The sequence below is a fragment of the Babylonia areolata genome, chromosome 5 (genome assembly GCF_041734735.1).
Source record: "Babylonia areolata isolate BAREFJ2019XMU chromosome 5, ASM4173473v1, whole genome shotgun sequence".
NCBI classification, from domain to species: Eukaryota; Metazoa; Mollusca; class Gastropoda; order Neogastropoda; family Buccinidae; genus Babylonia; species Babylonia areolata.
The window spans coordinates 34,582,929-34,603,331 of record NC_134880.1 but is presented as its reverse complement, the minus strand read 5'-3'; the positions used below and the strand labels follow the sequence as shown (position 1 = coordinate 34,603,331).

Here is a 20,403-nt window from a genome sequence, read left to right as displayed (position 1 = left end):
CTAGACTGTTGTTTAAGAGTTGTTGGCCCTGACATTAACCCCATCAGTAGGTGTCCAAGTTTGCTGAACATGGCTAATTTTTGGGGGGATGGGGGAGAACAGTATTTACTGGCCCCTTTTTTCACTTGAAAAAGCTGTCAACTGTGTTTACTCACCCTTTTCTGTTGCTTAAGAGCTCTGGGTGCATTTTTACTCCTAGTTTATTTCAGTTATTTGTCTTCTACATAGGGCCTAAATTTCAATTAATTATGTTCTGATATGTTTGCAGTTTATGTTTGTTTAGTTTAATGATTCTATTTCATTTTGTTAACATTTCATACAAACCTAGGATCGGCTTTCAATGTCTAATTTATCAATGTACTTGTTTTTCTCTGTTCGATCATTTTATTTTATTTGATGTGAACGTTTTATACAAATCTTGGGTAGGCTCTTAAGGCCTGACTAGCATGTTGAGTTTATGCATAAGTCAGGCACCTGCTCTTTTTTTTTTTTTTTTTTTTTTAGAATAGTGGTTTCAAAGCAGATGTGGTGTAGCGTATATGGATCATTCCACACTCTTTGCAACCTCCTTGAAACTGACACTGTAGGTTTCCAGCAGTCATGGCAGACCACAGCTTGTGTGCGGATGTGTGCATGCGTATGTGTGTGAATGTCTGAAGGTATGTGTGTGTGTGTAAGTGCGTGCATGCGTGTGTGTGTGTTTGTGTTTGCATGTGATCTTCAGTTTAACGTCTATTCACTAGAAGTTTTATTAGATGGTTGTGTTTGTGTCCATGTGTATACATGTGTGTTTGCATCCATGTGTATGCATGTGATGCATGTGTGTGTGAGTGTGTGTGTGTGTGTGTGTGTACAAGTGTATACATGTTTGTGTGTGTGTGTATTTTTATTGCAGTGCTTAATGAACTTGTGCGTGTGTGTATGCTTGATTGCATGTGAAAAGGCATGCTTGTTGCATGCATTAGGTTCAGTGTGCAGTATTCTGTCACACATTTCATTCTCTTGTAGTCATGGACTGGTATTTAGTGTAGTGATGTAAGTTCCTACCACACACACACCATTCTTAGTGTATGGCTTGCATTTCAGTCAAGTGTCTCTTTCCATAAAATTGTTGTAATTGAAGTAATTGAGATATGTGTTAGCGTTTGTGTGTTTATGTGTCACTGTGTGATTCTGTGTGCGCATGCGCACGTGAGTGTATGTGCGTGTGTGTGTGTGTGTGTGTGTGTGTGTGCGTGTGTGTGTGCGTGTGTGTGTGTGTGCGTGTGTGTGTGTGTGTGTGTGTGCGTGTGTGTGCAGGCTGACCTGATGGTGCTGTCCACCAGTGAGCCCCACAGTCTGTGCTACATAGAAACTGCTGAGCTGGACGGGTAAGCTTTGTCCTTCTTCTGTCCCTTCCTTTCCTGGTTGCCATTAGTTACCACTTCTCAGGTGTCATAAAACTGTGGTGTTTTTTATTTAGCTTTGCCTTGGTCTGTTCGATAACAGTAATATTATTATTTTCATGCTTGTGATAACATGATGGCATGGGTGACGTGGGTAATTCGTTGTCAACTTTTGAGTGACATTTGGTTGACTTGAGCTTGGGTGATGTGTTGGTGACATGTTAGGTGTAACATATGAGTGACATGTGGATAACGTGTGTGTGATATGTGCGTGACATGCGATGATGTTTGTGTGACCTGTGCATGATTTGGGTGATGTGTGGATATTGTGTGTGTGACATGTGGGTGACTTGGATAACATGTCGTTGACATGTGTGTTACATGTGGGTGTCATGTGGGTGACATGTGTAACGTATGGGTGATGAGGGGTGATGCGTGGTGACATAGGTGACATGTGTGACACGTTGGTGGCATATGCATGATGCGTGTCTGACATGTGGGTGACAGATGTGACATGTCAGTGACTTGTGGGTGTGGCCTGTGTGTGATTTTGCAGGGAGACCAACCTGAAGGTCAGGCAGGCCCTTGAAGTGACGGCAGAAATGGCTAACGACCATGCCAAGATGGCCGCTTTCGATGGTAAGACACCAGAATTACACAGCTAGACTCAGTTTATCATGTTGGGGCTGTACTGCTCTTCATGGTGTCAGTGAATATCATGATGAAACAGAAAAATAATGAAAAAACAATCACTACATTCATTGTTGTCAAGTGGCTGAATGATAAGACAGGACAGTAAAATTAAGCAGTTGAGTGCCTATAAGATGTCAGCTGACATCCTGCAAGAAGTGTTGCCATTGTGCCTATAAGACGTCCATTGACATCTGGCATGTATTTCGATTTTTCATTCACTGGAGTTTGGTACAATAAACATAAACATACTCTGAATGGTTACTTTAATGTGTCTGGATTATAAACATACTATTTAAATGAGCATTCGTCAGATAGAAGACCCCTTTTTTCTCAATTATTTGCTTACTGGAGCAAGCTTGTAAAGAGGGTTTGTCTCACATGTTAAAAAGGCGTACACTTTGTCAAGTGAAGACAGTGGTCCCAGTCAGCGGATTTACACAAATTTGCAGGCTGTGTTGATGATTATGTATGAGTGTAACGATGAGAGATGGATCTGTCTTGTCTTATGACTTGTTTGAACTTGAAGGTGATGATGATGACAGTGCCAAAACTGACAACAACATCCGAGTCTGTCTTCATTCCATCTATCCAGTCAGACATTATTTCAGAGCAAGTGACCATGACTGACAATGAAGGCATGGCACTTTAGCATAATTTGATAAGAGGGGGAGGAAAGGTAGAGGAGTGGTGTAAGACAGTAAGTCAAAGGTCAGACAAAGGGTGGGGTGAGTGGGGTATGGCCCAGCTGTTCAGTCTTCATGTCTTTTCACAGTGATCAACTGTGTCGCGAATGGCAACAGCAAATTGTCCACGATTTTCTTGAAACCCAGGGTTGACAGACAGTAGATGGGAATCACATTTAAAATAAAAACTTTTTCTCGCTTTTTGTCACTGATCATTTGGCCGGTTTATTCATAGAGAAAACAAAGTGGATGCACAATATATACTTTGTTGGATCAGTTACAACCAGGAGGAAGGGTATATCATCAAAATGCTTTCTCCTCTAATGAGGGACACTCTTAGGTGTGAGATATGCTTGACGTCTCACTCTCTTAGAACATGATTGACATTAATTTTTTTATCTGGACCAAACCCTCGTATGTCATTGCTGGGACAGTTATTTACTTATATAAGTACAAGTGTTGTCATTGTTATCATAGACTTATAAGCGGTTATATTTTCTTTCACAGTTATAATCAGACAATAAGCATGCTATTTCCTACTGTATTTTGTTTTCTTTATGGATGTCATTCTGTGGAGGTGAATACAGACTTTTTTTATGCTTAAAAATTATCCTCACTGAAATACCTGAATTGTTATCTGATTCAAAATAATAAGGGAAGAAGCCCCGATTTAGAATCCTCATTCATTTCCCTTCATAAAAATATTTACTTTCATTCTATATCTCCTATAGTTTTTGTGATAATTTATTATCCATGAATCTTCAAAATTCCCTGATAAGGGGAGAGCACTTTTTTTAAAATAGAAAAATCTCTTGCACTGAACAGGTTAACCATTTGAGTGCCCATAAGATGTCAGCTGATGTCCTACAAAAAGTGTTGCCATAAGATATCCACTGATGTCCTGCGTATGTCCCGATTTTTTCCTTCATTGGAGTTTGGTTCAGTTCACGTACACAGACTCTGAATGGTTAGTTTGATGTGTCTGGATTGTAAAAAACACTATTTAAAGGAACATAATTCAGGTAGAAGACCCCTTTCTACTTGATAATGATTTGCTAACTGACCATATGATTCATGTGTGGAAAAAAGGGTTGCGTTATGTGCAAAAAAAAAGGCATTGAAATTGTGTCTTGTAAAGCAAGAGGTCAAAGTCAGCAGATGTACACAATTCTGAAAGCTGTGTTGGTGATTATGGACAGCTATAGCGATGGAGAAGGATCTCTTGTCTGATGATTGGTTTGAAAACAAAGATGATCGACAACAACAGTTATGAAAACTGACAGCTCAGTTGATGGTAATTCAGTCCATCTATCCAGTCAGAGCGTTTTTGATCAGATGGCTATGACTGACAGAGTATGTGCTGCAAGCATTGGAAGAAGGGGAGGAGAGGAGTGATGTGAGATGATAGGTCGAATGCTAGCCAGAGGTTGTGAAGTGGGCCTGGCAGTTTGAGGCCAGTGTACTCACATTTCAATGCAGACTGCTGGAAATCGACAACCGCCAGTGCTCCATGATTTTCACAAAATGCAGGTTTGAACCTGCATTGGACGTGAAACACTTTTTTTCACTGAATCAGATGGTTGACTTGTTTTAAGAGGTGGCAAGCTGGATGCACAGGTAATTTTAATCACCCCATGTGCAACTTGAAAGGAGTGAATGTCATCAAAGAACTTCATGCTCTCTCTTGTGAAAGCTCTTAACTGTCAAAAAGTTTGCTTGCTCAGTTTCTGAGACTGTGATTGACCTTTTACATTGACTATACCCACCTTTGTCATTGTTGGGACAGTGATTCAATTATGTGTCTACAGAGCTATGAAATGTTGTTATAAACTTATAGCAGGTTCTTCTATAGGTATAATCTGACAGTAGGCATGCTATTTCTAGCTGTATTTTGTTTCTTTTCTTTATGGATGTCTTGTAGTGGTGGAAATAGACTTTTTTTTGTTGCACAAAAATTATTATCTTAACTTTGAATGCCTGAACAGTAATGTACCATCAACCAAATGGGGGGGGGGGGGGGGGGGCAGATGCAGAATTCAATTCAATTCATGTTGTTTAGAGCCCAGCCGACCGTTTAGGCCATCTCAGGGCTGTCACCACGTTTCAACAAAAAAATCTTCTCAAAACTGTAAATAAAATATCTTATTTAAAATTTTTATGTTTACAGCCCAGATGCAGAATTACATTCATTTTCCTTCACAGACACATTTATTTTCTTTCTGTATTTCCCATAGTTTTTGTACTATATTATATAAAAAAAATCTTACCCCTGGATCCTCAAAATTTCCTGGCAAGGGGAGAGCACTTTTTTTTTAACGAAATTCTCTGGCACTCAACTGGTTAAAAAAGAAATCACAGCGTTTGGTGTAAAATGATTCGAAGGTGAAGTAATAGAAAATTGAAAATTGCCTTCTTTGCAATAGGTGGTTGAATATCGCACTCTTCACAATGGGTGGTTTGGAGTTCTAGTGCAACACAATTTATCTCCCCTGTATTATGAAAATATTGATTAATGGCTTTAGAAAATGGAAGAGTTCATAAAAAAATTTTAAAAAGTCGACCAAATTTGCTCATGGATGTCAGTTCAAGCAAGCCTAGGGTGACCCCTATATCCTTTAAGAAGGTGAGAAGGCCTAACTAACTGGAGGGGTGGAGGGGGGGGCAGTTCAAGACAAGTCACCATAGACCCTGGGATTAATCTGAGCTGGCCACATTTGACCCCACGGGGTTAAGTCATTCAGCCTTCCACCCGAGTGCTCATGGCATAAAAATTCATTTCATTAAAATGGTTTTCACAATCCTACATATGCATAAACTACAAGGAGAACTAACTTAGAACTACAGTATTTTCGGATGTGTCCACACTTAACCCCTAGGCTAGGGGTTGGAGACTGAGGGGGCGTGGCCCCACATCCATATTATCACTTGGAGAAGTCATAATGCATTGTGTATCTATCTCTTTTGAAAAAAAAAAATCATTGTTATTCTGGTATGATTTTGTGTATGCAGATATCCATTTGTCCAGAAAATATGATATTTTAGTACAAATTACCTGACCAGTGTTTGTAATGAACAAGTTGAAAATGTGACAAAAAACAAAACACTGATTTCAAAACAGCAGCATGTCACTAAAAATATATAAAATGGGAAAACATTATGTGTTTTGTATTCTTTATTCATTTACCTTTCAGAAAATATATACTTTTATGGGTCCTTCTCAAATAACAAAGAGCACAGAATTTTTGAAAATTTATACCCATTTTTTGTGAAAAAAACCCTGGCAAATAGATTTCATTTAAATCTTATTTTCCTGGCAGTGAAAGGGTTAATTTGGAGGGAAAAGTATATTTTCTGTGTTTTTTCTGCATCAGTATAGTGTGGAAGCCTGCAGAGGCTGTAACTACGCATGGTTGAAAGGGTTAAAACAAAAACAACATAGTATGAATAGGCTGCTTCAACTATACATTTGCTGTGTTTGGTGTTTTATTGTCTAACTCTTGTCGCAACAATTTTTTCTGTGTTAGTTGAGTTCAGCCTGCTTTTCCCAGGGAGAGCGCATCGCTACAGTGAGAGTGCCAACCTTTTGTTTGTTTGTTTGTTGGTTGTTTTTTTTTTTTTTATCTTTTTTTCCACCTTCCTGCAAGTGCATTTGTTTTCCACAGCGGAGATCATCAGTGAGCCACCCAACAACCGGCTGTCCAAGTTTGAGGGCAAGATGCAGTGGCAGGGCCAGACGTATTCGCTGGACAATGAAAAGATCTTGCTGCGCGGTTGTGTGCTGCGCAACACGGAGTGGTGCTATGGCGTCGTCATCTTCGCCGGCAAGGACACCAAACTGATGATGAACAGTGGCAAGACCAAGTTCAAGCGCACAAATATCGATCGATTTATGAACAAATTAATTATGGGTGTGAGTAAGAGTGTTGTTGTGTCTGTGTGTTTGTGTATTGATTGATTTATGAACAAATGAATTGTTGGAGTGAGTTAGAGGGTTGTGTTTGTGTACTGATTGATTTTTTAACAGATTGATTTCATTATTGGTGTAAGAGTGTTGTGTCAGTGTGTTTGTGTTTATGTATTGATCAATTCATGAACAAGTTAATTATTAGTGTAAGTAAAAGAGTGTTGTGCTTATGTAAATGTTTGTGTTTGAGTTTTGATTTATGAACTAATTAATTATTGTTGTAAGTAAGAGAGAGTGTTGTGTCTGTGTGTTTGTTTTTGATTTATGAACAAATCAGTTATAGGCATATGCAAGAGTGTTATGATGTCTGTGTGTTTGTGGGTTTGTTGGGTTTTTTTTTTTTTTTTTTTTGTTTTTTGCTTTCTTTAGTATGATGTTTTTTTACTTAAAATGGATTGTCCCATTGAGATTGGAACATGTAGGTCTACAGATGTGTGTGTCTGTGTGAAGCATGTTTATATACCAGATTTGAATGTCAGTGGGTGACATTTATTATATAGATATGTAGTCAACTTGGTGATTTGTGTGTTGTTTCTTGATACAAATTGATAATTGATGCATGATTTTGGTGTGTGTATGTGTTTGTAGAAGAGGGATTAGTTTGTAAAAATGTGTAAGTTTGTGTGTGAATGTGTGTGTGCGTGTGTGTGTGCATATGCGTGTTTGCATGTTTGTGTTGTTGTGTAACGGACATGAGTTCAGAGGACCATGTGTCCTGTGTGTGTGTGTGTACAGATATTTCTGTTCCTGGTCACGGTGTGCCTCATCTGCACGGTGGCCTGTGGGGTGTGGGAGGGGATCATCGGGTACAACTTCCAGAGTTACCTGCCCTGGGAGTATTTCATCACTGAATCCAGAGGCCCTGGTGCTCTGTCCATTGCCTTGCTTGTCTTTCTATCCTACATCATCATCCTCAACACTGTAGTGCCTATCTCACTGTATGTGAGGTGAGTTTGTGTGTGTGTGTGTGTGTGATTAACATATTGACTGCTGCTGATAAATATGCTCACTCATGTGTAAAGGGCTGTTGCCTGATTGTGGTAAGATTGAGGTTGCAGGTTAGGAAGTCGGTCACCATTTCTTTAGGTGGACTTCCTTGCATTACTTTCATTCAACACATCATTTACACCACTCGAAAGTGAATACGAATCATCCTTGCACTTCAGTTCATGCCAAACTGATTCTATTTTACCAAGTTTCAGCTGTCAAGGTGTTAATCTAATTTCAAAATTTTATTTTCTGTTTTTTGTTTTCTTCTTGTTTTTAGTCAGTGCTTTTGAAACAGAGCATGCCTGAATTATTAGTTGTTGGGTTTTTTTATGTACTTTTTTGCTTCACAGTGATAATATTTTGTTTGTTGAATTGATGTTATTGTAAAAGGCTTAGTGCTCAGAGATTATATCAGAGACTGACATAAGCTTACAGTTGGGCCAGCAGCAGAGTGAGAGCTTTGTGATCAATGGTTTCTCCGTTGCAATGGGAATTCATTTACAGCTTTTTCTTTTGTGAAATTATTAGGAGGCAAGATTGCAATAGCTCTTAGTACTGCATCCTTGGGAGTTAGCCTTTTAGGACCACCCCAGTGCCAGTTGTTCTAAAGCCCTCTTGGCTGAGAGAGTGGAGATGTAACTAGGGCAAGAAACTCTCCACTAAAATCAAATTCTAGCCCAGATAGTAGGGACTGCAGTTGCTTCCTCTGCTGTTCTGATGGTAATACTACAACTGATACTACTACTACTACTACAACTACTACTGATAATCAATACTTAAATAGCTTGCAGAAAACTGCTTAAGGTGCTTTACAAAACATATAGTTTAATACATATCACATTTCATCAATGTTAGTATACACACTAGAATATGACTAGCAAGCTACACACACACACACACACACACACACACACACACACACACACACACACACACACATATATTCGTACACATACATGTGTGCATATACACATGTAGCCACACATGGTCAAGCACACCACATGCACAGTAATATGTACCGTTTGGATGGTCCTGTCACATTGAAACTTATTGTGGAAAGAGGGGAGTTTTGAGGCCAGATTTGAAAGAGATGAGGGTGTCAGAATGTTAGAGGTTATCAGGAAGTCTGTTTCACATCTTTTTTTGTGTGTGGATTGAAAAGAAAATGATCTGTGTCCGAAGGTGCTTGTTCCTACGTGAGGTATCCTGAGAAGTCAAGTATTGGAAGAAGAGTGGAGAGACTGAGGAGAGGAGAAATATGGTCAGAATTAGAAGCTGTGCAAATGAGTCTGGCAGTGTTAATCTAAATTTGTTTGAGTCTGTCTAATAGGTATTTGGGATGGCCAGCCAAAAGAGAATTGCAGGAATCCATTTTTGAGAGAACAAAAGCACACACAAGTGTTTGTGTTGCATCAGTAGGGAGATAGTGGCAGATGGAACTGATCCTATGCAGTAGCAGATAGGCAACTTTACAGATGTTTGAAATGAACTTTGGAAGGGAAAAAAGAAAGGAGACTGGTCAAGGATTACACCAAGACTGCGAACAGAAGAAGAAGAAAATGAAATGGGCATGCTTTCAGAGTCAGGAAAGGAAGGATGTTGACGAAACTTATTTTGGAAAGGCTTTCATTGTCGGACATGACAGAGACTATCATACACGTATACATATTGTTTTGTTCTTTTTCATTTCTGTTTTTTCAGTGTTGAAATAATCCGTCTTGCACATAGCCTGTGGATCAACTGGGACATCAAGATGTACTATGACAAAAAGGACACGGCTGCTAAGGCTCGAACCACCACCCTCAACGAGGAGCTGGGACAGATTGAGTATATCTTCTCTGATAAAACTGGCACGCTGACACAGGTGTGTGTCTTCATACCTTCAGTATGGAGTGCTGTTTCATTGTTTTTTTTCTTTCTTTCATTTTTTTTGTTTTTTGTTTTTTTTTTTGAGAGGGAGAGAAAGAGAGAGTGAGTGTTTGTATGTGTCACTGTGTGTATGAGTGTGTGTGTCACTGTGCATGAGCGTGCGCGCGCGCGTGTGTGTGTGACACCATTCAGTGAAGTGGAAAGAGTACCTGCATGTGCACTTTGGCCAGGGTCATTTCCAGGGACAAACTTACCAGCATGACCGCAACAGCAACAGTCATGTCATTGACATTCACAGCCACAGCGGAGAGTGAAAATTGGAAAGAAGCACTACCAACAACAACTACAATCAATTCAACAGTGGCACACAATAACAACAGGAACAAAACACAATAACAGCAGCAGCAAAATAGTGTGAACTTGACAATTATTTACAGAATCTTTGTTCACTTTGCATCGTCCGCATTCATTCATGAAGTAAAGCAAGGACAACGTACTACCTATTAATGTATATGGATTGTAAAAAGTTATTGTCTGTCCAATTCTGTATGTACTATCTGTAAACCTGTGTGGATTGTATTTATACAGTCTGTCTGGTAATCGATGTATACCTGTAAACCTGTGTTGATTGTATTGTCTGTCCAGTTCTGTATGTATAACTTATACCTGTAATTCTGTGTGGATTATATTGTCTGTTTGGTTATCAGTGTACTGCTCATAAACCTGTGTGGATTATATTGATTGTCTGGTTACGAATGTAGTACCTGTAAACCTGTGTGGATTATAGTCTGTCCTGTTCTGTATGCACTACATGTATACCTGTGTTGATTATATTGTCTGTCTGATTATCATTGTACTGCCCACAAGCCTGCATTTTCTTTAACCCCTTCACTGCTGGAACGTTTTGCTATAGCCTGTGCTGAGAAATTTTTCAGATAAACAAGAAAAACATGCTAATGATCTTAATTTGTTTTTATTTCAGAAAGTACTGAAGATAAGTGCATAAAAGTATACATCAAATGAAAGGAAAATGAACCAAGATTTTGTTTTTAACACTCAGAGGTTCAAATAATGAATCAATCTAACACAAAAATTCCATAAAATGCAATGATAAAACTGTCATTCCACCATGTAGGTGCTACAACATCAACCAGGTTATCAACCAGTCTTTCTTGTGACTGTTGTGATCAACCACACACACTGTCAAAGGTTGTGTAACAGTGTCCAGGTCCATAATTCTCCAACACAGTCCACACAAAGAATGAAAAGGGTGTGCACACCCAGCATATATCACCAGTAAAAACGCTGTGTGTGGTATTTGCGGAAACAGTCTTCAAGACGCAGTGCTGGTTTGCTGGGGCAGTCTGGGCAGTAGAACCTCACATCCTTTCTTTGCCTTTTCTTCCAGCAGACTCTGCACCTCCTTTGTAGCCGGGCCTTCTGTGGGGTATGTGGGATGACATCAGTGAAGTGTCGTCCACACAGACGAACAGCGTGGTCATCTTCAGCAGTGTCTGGGTCTAGGTCACCAAAAATCACGGCACTAATTACATCCTTCTGGAAGTCCAGGGTGTTGCCTGCTCCTTTGTAGAGGATGTGTGCATTCAGCACAGCAATTTGTAGAAAATGCGCACGCAGCTTTTTGTACCTCTTCAGGGTTTCATTGTGGCATCATAGGGCTGCAGCTGTTGGTCATGACGGCCCATGGCACCCATGTTTTTGTTGTAATCCAGAATTGCTGGAGGCTTGTTTACTGCTCTTTGGTCTTGCTGCTGCTGGTCTTCAGCTATAGGTTTGTGGCAAGTTGTCAACTCCAGATGGTCCAGGATGAACATGATCATCACCATGGTGCTATACCTGAAACACATTGCATGAAAGACCAAGTTTGTTGTTTGTTTTGTTATTTTTACATATATAAAGTTTCTGAAATTGTACCATCTTACTTCTGATTGAGGCTGAAATACATTCACACACACACACCTAACCCCCCCCCCCCCCACCCCCCACCCCCTCCCCCACCTCACACCCCCCCTCCCCGACAGACACAGTGAAACTGGTTCATGGAATGCCACGCCCCCTTCATTTTCTCTTTCTCATACGAAACAAAATGACAGCACACACACACACACACTCTTCTACAAGTGTTGCATTTACAAAGTAATTTAGGCATACAATTCTGTATATCATTCTCTGATTTCAGTTTTGTAAACATCTTCTCACCCCCCACCCACCCCGCCACCCCCCTGACACACACACACACACACACGCAAAAACAACAGCAACAACAAACAACAACAACAACAACAACAAACCAATATACACTCAGGAACAAATACTTTGCACAGAAAGAGGCAACTGACACACACGTTGTTGTCAACAATGAGCCAGCCAGTGAGCCACGCCTCCTCGCACAGTGTCAGTCACACACATTACACACAGTGACTGTCTCACACACACACTAATCAGTGACCGACGATGCTACTTACCATGTCTAACACATTCAGAACACACACAATGCAGTTATATTCATTGTTACAGCACAGAGAAAGTATATAATAAACTGACAAGCCTCGTGAACACCCACCTGCAGCTGCTTCTTCATCAGTTTTGTTGTGCAACCCCCCTCCATGTCAAAATCGGGGTCATCAGCATCAACTTCAAGCATTTCTATTTCATTTCGGTCCAAAATCTTCATCTCAACTATTTGCATCTTGAAAGATTTCTTCCAATACTTGTTCAAGTGTTGGGGTTTGTCTGCATGCAGCCATGGCTTTGCACACACAGCTAAAATAAATATGACAATGAGCTGAATATTTTTAGTTTCTGGTACTCAGGAGAGAAAGAGCTTTCAAGGGAGCTAATTTAATGGTTAGCAGACTGTTTTCTGCAATGCGCGATGAGAAACAAAGAATGTTGTATCATGACATACATCGCACGTCAGCACAGCAGTGGTGAACGATAATTCATGACGTATGCCGCACGTCAACAACACAGTCAAGACGTTACTTTAACGTCTTTAACATCTTTCCACTTAAACTTGTATGCATTATATCGTTTGTCCAATTGAGAATATACTTGTATTTATACTCTCCTCAGTTGTAAGGAATCTAATGTTACTTTTTCATCTGATGTGGATGGGTGAATTTTAGAATGGACATTCCTGAGAGTGTGAGGTGGAGGCATGCACAGTGGAAACTGAGAGAGAGAGAGAGAGAGAGGATGGATGAATAAAGGAAGTGACATGTGGCTTGCAGAACATCATGACATTCAACAAGTGCTCCATCAATGGCAAGTCCTATGGGGACCCACTCGACAGAGAAGGCAATCTGCTGGAAATTTCTGAGGTATTGAGGGAGTGAAAGAGAGAGAGAATATGTGTGTGTATCTGTATGTGTGTGTTTGTGTGAATGCATGTGTGTGTGTGTGTGCATGATATCTGCGTTCATGGAATGTTGTGTCTGTAGTTAACCAGGTATTTCTGATCCCTGTACTCACGTTGACTACTCTGACTGCCTTGATGAAGTGGTGTGTGTAAGGCTGTCATGCATTCATGCCTTCTTCTACCCTGGAATAGGATTCAAGCACGTGCAGATCTGTACATCTGATACACTGGAGCTAGGAAAAATCTCCACCATTAACTGACCAGGTGGCATGACGAAGATTTGAACCCAGGACCCTTAAATTGTGTGCTGTAACTTCTCAGCTGTTGCGCATTCAAGGAGTACAGAATGTGTGTACAGGGAGTGTGCTACACATAGAGAGAAGTATTCTGTATGTATTTGAGTGTTCACCAGCATGATCCATACAGGTAGAGGTATAGGTGTGTGAAAAAAAAGGAGAAAAATCCTGTGTATGGCCACATTGCAGAAGTGATAAGGTACAGATGTTTGTTTTCAGGATGAGGATTATTCAGACGACACATGGTCCGAGTGGCAGATGTTTAAGAAGTACAAGCCCCTTTTAAAGGCCAGGTTGAGCAGCATCGCTTCATTCATTGACATTATACCCAATTTTAATGGAAGGTTGAGTGAAACAAATTCATATTTGGAGAAGGTGAGGTTCGCCAGTGTCGGTCCCTCAGTGCCGCACATTTTTGTCACTCGTGGACCGAGGTCATCACTCTGCTGCTGCCACCGCCACCAGCTTTCTCACTCCCCTATCATTACCTACGGTCAGAACTCTGATTACGAGTACCAGTGCCAGTCAGACAAGCAAGGTGTGGAACTGCAAAGACACACCAATCACTGTTGGACATCAGACGTAGATTTCAGGACAGATCTGTCTCAGACATCGGATGTACATTTCGGGACTGATCCCTGTGGGACATTGGATGTAGATCCTGGGACTGATTCCTCTCGAGCACATGATGCAGAATCAGGCACTGATCCCTCTCGTGCACGTAAAGCAGAATCAGGCACTGATCCCTCTCGGGCACGTAAAGCAGAATCAGGCACTGATCCCTCTCGGGCACGTAAAGCAGAATCAGGCACTGATCCCTCTCGGGCACGTAAAGCAGAATCAGGCACTGATCCCTCTCGGGCACATAAAGCAGAATCAGGCACTGATCCCTCTCGGGCACGTAAAGCAGAATCAGGCACTGATCCCTCTCGGGCACGTAAAGCAGGATTGGGGACTGATCCAACGGAAGGAGCGGATTCAGACAGACCTCGGACTGTCAGTTTCTCATACCCGCCCCGGTCTGTCAAGTGTTACAGATACGCCGAACAGGTTGTGTCTTCTCCTTGGGCATGGTGTTTCAGGCCGTTTGTGTTTTGCACAGTTCAGCATGCAGGTGGCCTGTGCAGAGAAGTTTGTTCATTGTGTTCACATTTCTTTGCTTGCTGTGCAGGTCTTGTTGAGAGGGAGGGGGGTCTGCATGACTGCGCACATGTGCGCACACATGCATGCACACACAAATAGACACACATACTCACACATGTACACATGCATACGCATGCACTCTCTCTGTCTCTCTCTCTCTCTCATACACACACCCTGCGCACTCTCTCTGTCTCTCTCTCTCTCTCACACACACACACACACACACACACACACAATTTACACTGTGAGTATGTGTGTATGTGTACATGCACACACTAAAAGAAGAATGCCAGTTTTAACCTGTTTAGTGCCAGAGAATTTTGAAAACAAAAATGTTGTCTTTCCATGTAAGGGAATTTTCAGGATTTGGGAGTATTTAACTAAAAAAATCAAACACAAAACCTATAGAAGATACAGAAAGGAATAAAAATGTTTTTGTGCCAGAAAATGAATGTGGATTCTGAATCGGGGCTTTTCCCCAATAATCATTGATTGAAGATCAAGTAAAGATAATAAGTTTTGTGCATTGAAAAAAAAAATCCATTTCTACCTCCACAGAATCACATCCAAAAAGAAAACAAACAAAATACAGCAAGAAATAGCATGCTTATTGTCAGATTATACCTATAGAAAAAAAATTAAACAGGTTATTAGTGTATGATATCACTGCTTCATTGTTGAGTGGTTTCATTGTTGAGTAAAACCATGTTGAACGCTTAGGATGCAACATAATGATGTCACAAAATAACTTCAATCAGTGTCCGATGTGATGAAATTAATGGTTGCGACTGTGATTTGGAGGTGAGATTTAGCTTTTCGTTATATTGTTCTGATACATAAAGTGAACTTTATTGAAACTTTTTGTGTTTCAAATGAGGCACAATAGCAGCAGGGTTCATTTTTCCCATTTGCTATTGCCATTTTTGCTTGACATTTTGCAGTTTGAAAAAAGAACAAAAAAAACCAATTGTTCATTGCGTAACATATACAGCACTTATAGAATCAATTATCACACCAGAACATATTGTTTTCCTGTACAATCTATTCACTGAAGTGAGTTGTTCTGACTGTTGACCAGCACTGAAGAATGTTTGTAAACAAGAAATGTAAAAATTACATAGTTAAAATTTATTTTGTCATTCAGCCAGCTCAGAATCATCCATACATCCAATATTTTCAGAAATACTTCCAATAGAAGTTGAGTCATTTTTCCTTTCCTTGATACACAACTGTGTGACAAGAGACCACAAAATGAGGGGCATGTCTTTTGAACTCTGCTTTCAGTTCGGTTTTCATCGTTCTGGTTTTTGTTTTGTCTGGGGGTTTTTTGTTTTTGTTTTTGTTTTTTTTGTTTTTTGTTGTTGTTTTTTTCCTTTTACTGTTTTTTATTTGGTTGTTGTTTTTTGTACATTATTTAGTTTTGTTAGTCTTTTTTTATTTTTTAATTATTTTTTTTACAAATTGTTAATGTTATAGTTGTGACATGATAATAGCCTCTGATGTAAGGGAGGAAAGAAATATTTACCCACCCATCTAACCAGTTCTGTTCAATTTACTTAGTCACTTACACTTTATTAATCACTTTACAACACACACATGCACGCACACGCATGCACACACACACACACACAGTGTACACAGTAGTGTGTGAATATGTGTGGATGTATTATATATGGGTTGGCACACATGAGTGTGCCATATTATGTCCGTTGTGAGTCAGCATGACAGCTGCCCTCTGACTGTGTGTGTGTGTATGTGTTAATGTATGTGTGTGCATGCATGTATATAATCATGTACGTGTGTGTGTGTGTTTTCATGTGTTTATTAAGTTTGTGTGAGTGGGTATGCGCATGCGCACATGTGCGTGCACATTTGTGTTAGTGAATGTGCATGTGCTTTCATGTGTGCGTGCACGTGCAGCATACGCCCCATGTGGACTTTTCCCAAAACCCATACGCGGAGAAGGACTTTGAGTTTTATGACGAGGAACTGTTGAAAGTGGTACGCAGCGGGGACCAATACAGCCACGGCTTCTTCCTCACACTGGCCCTCTGCCACACCGTCATGTCACAGACGCTGGAGGATGGTGGGTGTCATTGTTTTATTTGTGGATTCCTCTTCTTCTGGATCAGTGGCTCGTTTAATGTTCACGTGCCTCACCTTCCATCTCTCTCTCTCTCTCTCTCTCTCTCTCTGTACAATAGACCCTGTATAGGATGGAGACTTGATAAAAAAACAACAACACATTATTGCATATCTGTTATAGTCAACAATATAAAGAAATAGTCTCCTCTCTTTCTCTCTCTCTCTCTCCCTTCCCCTATTTCAACCTGTTCAGTGCCTATAAGACGTCAGCTGACGTCCTGCTGAAAGTGTTGCCATAGTTCCTTCAAGGTGTCCACTTACATCTTGCATCTGTTTTGATTTTTTTCCTTCATCAGAGTTTGGTACAGTGAACATAAACAGACACTTAATGGTTAGTTTAATGTGTTGGGACTGTAAACATACTATTTAAGTGAGCATTTGTCAGGTGGAAGACCCCTTTCTTCTCAATAATGATTTGCTAACTGGACCTTTTGGAGCATGCGTGTTAAGAGGGTTTGCCACATTCCAAAAAGGCATCGGACACTTTGTCAAGTGAAGATAATGGTCCCACCTTGTCAGCTAATTTACACAACTTTGCAAGCTGTGCAGATGATTATACATGAGTATAACGATGAGAGATTGATCTGTCTTTTGATTTGTTTGAACGCAGAGTTGATGACAACAACAGTGCAGAAACTGACAGCAACATTTGACACTTTCTTCAGTCAGTCTATCCAATCAGACATTATTTTTGAGCAAGTGACTATGACTGACAGTGAAGATGTGGTACTTTCACACAATTTGAGAAGAGGGGAGGAGAGATAGAAGAGTGGTGTTAGGTGTTTGGACCAAAGCCCAACAGAGGATGTGTAAAAGGGGTGTGGCCAAGCTGTCAGTGAACTGTCTTTTCGCAGTGTTCTACTGCTGGGAATGACAACATCCACAATTTTCATGAAACCCAGGCTTGACATACAGTATATGGTAATCGCATGTTTTTTTGTGTTTCTTCATGCTTTATGTCACTGACCAGTTGACCGATTTTTTTTTTTATAGAGGAGACAAACTGGATGCACAGCAGACACTTTATTGGATCAGTAAGGTTGTCATAGCCGACGGGTGGCAATGGGGACAAGCTCCCATTGTCTATAAAATGCCCCTCAGGGCGCGCATCTCCAACAGCCTCTGACAACTAAGTCCAGCTCCTAGCCTGCTCGTGTGGCTTAGATATAAGCCCGGCGGAACTGCTACTACTGATAGGAGAAGGGGCGAAGGCGGGTTACCTGGCGCCTGAAAACCAGTGCTTTGGGTAGATGGGGCTCATCAGTCTGGGAAGACAGCTCATCTAAGAGAAGGAAAACTCAGATTTCAAACCTCCGCTGCCTTGCGGCCATACCCACTCATAGGAAAGGCTTCGGGAGTCAACCCTGAGGAAAAGTCTGGAGCCGGAGTCCGTTAGCCTCAGCAGGCAGTCCTTCCAAGAGAAGGAAAACTCCCAAGAGAAAACCCGGCCAACTGTAAACCGTTACCAGAACAGGAGATCACCGAAGACGGCACCACAGTGGCCTCTCTAAGGGGCGTGATCTAGTCAAAACCGGCTGTGCACGCTCTCTACGACACATGGCTACGCAGCCAACAACGATCAGTAACAACCAATAGGAATGGAATGTCTTCTTCTTCTTCTGCATTCATGGGCTGCAACTCTTAAGTTCACTCGTATGTACACGAATGGGCTTTTACTTGTATGGCCATGTAGGCAGCCATACTCCGCTTTCGGGTGTGTGCATGCAGGGTATGTTCTTGTTTTGCATAATCCACCGAACACTGACATGGATTACAGGATCTTTTACGTGCGTATTTGATCTTCTGCTTGTGTATGCACACAAAGGGAGATTCAGGCACTAGCAGGTCTGCACATATGTTGACCTGGGAGATTGAAAAAATCTCCACCCTTTTCCCAGATTCGAGTAACCGAGATTCGAACCAGGGGCCCTCACATTGAAAGTCCAGCGCTTTACCCACACAGCTGTTGCGCCCGTCGGAAGGGAATATCATCAAAGCACTTATTCCTCTAAAGGGGGACGCCCTTAGGTGTAAGAAAAGCTTGATGCACAGTGTAGGTTTTGTGTCAGTCATTGGACATTGACACATACAGATTTGAAATAACCCATTGTTATGGCAGCCAGTCAGTCATTTGACATTAATCTTTTTGAAATTGGTCATGCTAAAAGGGATTTTGTGGATTTCTCTTTTTCTCCCACAAAACAATCACAATTACAGTTTCAGGCTCTGAAAAATGTAAATATAATTGTTACTATTGTTGCTATGCGGTTCAACATCTAGCAGACAAACTCTTTGAAAAAACTTGTGCAGAGCTGATAAATGACATGAGGTACATTTACATAAATGCATATCACTTGGGTATTGTTAACGGCTGGGGAATAGAAATGACTATGTTGTATTTTTCATGTTTATCATAACACTGCAAACATTAGCACATAGTCTCTCCACACACACACACACACACACACACACACACACACACACACATATATAGGTATATATATGTATAGATATATATATATATATATATGAACCATTTCACATACTGAGTATAATGAAGACATGGTACTAATTCAATAACTTTTTTTTTCTGTTTAGGGTGACTAATGGGGGTGCTTGGGGTGGGAATAGGGGTGTGTTTTTCCTGATACATTAATTTTCATAATGACCTATTGATTTTGTGCTTAATGAGTCATCTTGAACCAAACCTAAACTCTGTTGACAGCTCACTTTCTGTGAACATGATTGAATTCTTATCTTGACTGAACCCATGTTTGTTCACTTACTTGACAATGAGAGTTGTGGTTATCATAAACTAATTTGCCAATTTGCCATTTTATTTTATTTTACAGGTGTAATCAGACAATAAGCATGCCGAATAGACTTTTTAAAGCATAAAAATGATTATCTTCACTTTGAAATGCCAGAATTGTAATATAGATTTAATTAAAATCATTGGGGAAAAAAGCCCGAATTTAGAATCTACATTCATTTTCCTTCATAAAAAAACCATTTAGTTTCATTCTGTTTCTCCTATAGTTTTTGAAAATTTATAACCTCTGGATCCTCAGAATTTCCTGGCAAGGGGAAAACACTTTGTTCAAAATTCTTTGGCACTGAATGTGTTCATGTAATTTGCTTATTTATTTATTTTGTCTGTCTTACTTTGATTGGTGTTTTATACAAACCTGGGGCTGGGTGGGCTGTCAAAGCCTGACCAGTGTGTTGGGTTTATGTTTATTCAGGCATCTGCTCCTTAAAACATGCTTTTAAAGCAGATGGGGTGTGGCACATATGGATCAGTCAGCACTCTTTGATATTTCCTTGAAACTAAAACTGAAACTCAATATGTACTCCTCTCCCTTTACTCCCCTGCCACTGTATGTCCTGTTGTTCTTTACAACACACACAGATATATATATATATATATATATATATATATATATATAGAGAGAGAGAGAGAGAGAGAGAGAGAGAGAGAGAGCTAGTTAGACAGATAGAGATGTAATAATTACCATCATGCTTATCCCTTTGTCATTTGGTATTGTGTAGTTTAGGCCCTGTTAAAGGTGGTGACTGATTGCAGAAAAATAAGCACAGTAGTGTTCATTATCTTCATGAATAATGTGTATCTGTATTTTACAGGAACACTGGAGTACCAGGCTCAGTCCCCAGATGAAGCTGCTCTTGTGTCAGCAGCCAGGAACTTTGGATTTGTCTTCAGAGTGAGTACAGTGGGTACTGTGTTTGGTGGGGAGGGGTGGGGGTGAGGGGGTTTAAAGTTGACAGTCTGCAGTGTCTGCTCATCTGTACAGTTTTTGTTGTTGGGGTGGGAGGGGGTTAGACGTTTGGA

General features: G+C 40.5%; 1 protein-coding gene across 2 annotated transcripts in view; it reads left to right on the top strand.

The window, feature by feature from the left end:
* Positions 1 to 20,403, top strand: part of LOC143282038 (phospholipid-transporting ATPase ID-like) — a 102,192-nt gene that overhangs the window by 48,643 nt on the left and 33,146 nt on the right. For both annotated transcript variants that reach the window (XM_076587463.1, XM_076587464.1), the window contains exons 8-15: positions 1,300 to 1,370; positions 1,942 to 2,024; positions 6,424 to 6,671; positions 7,461 to 7,672; positions 9,417 to 9,579; positions 12,839 to 12,928; positions 16,326 to 16,491; positions 20,196 to 20,275. In XM_076587463.1, the coding sequence (XP_076443578.1) occupies positions 1,300 to 1,370; positions 1,942 to 2,024; positions 6,424 to 6,671; positions 7,461 to 7,672; positions 9,417 to 9,579; positions 12,839 to 12,928; positions 16,326 to 16,491; positions 20,196 to 20,275 (1,113 nt within the window). The remainder of the gene's footprint in view (positions 1 to 1,299; positions 1,371 to 1,941; positions 2,025 to 6,423; positions 6,672 to 7,460; positions 7,673 to 9,416; positions 9,580 to 12,838; positions 12,929 to 16,325; positions 16,492 to 20,195; positions 20,276 to 20,403) is intronic.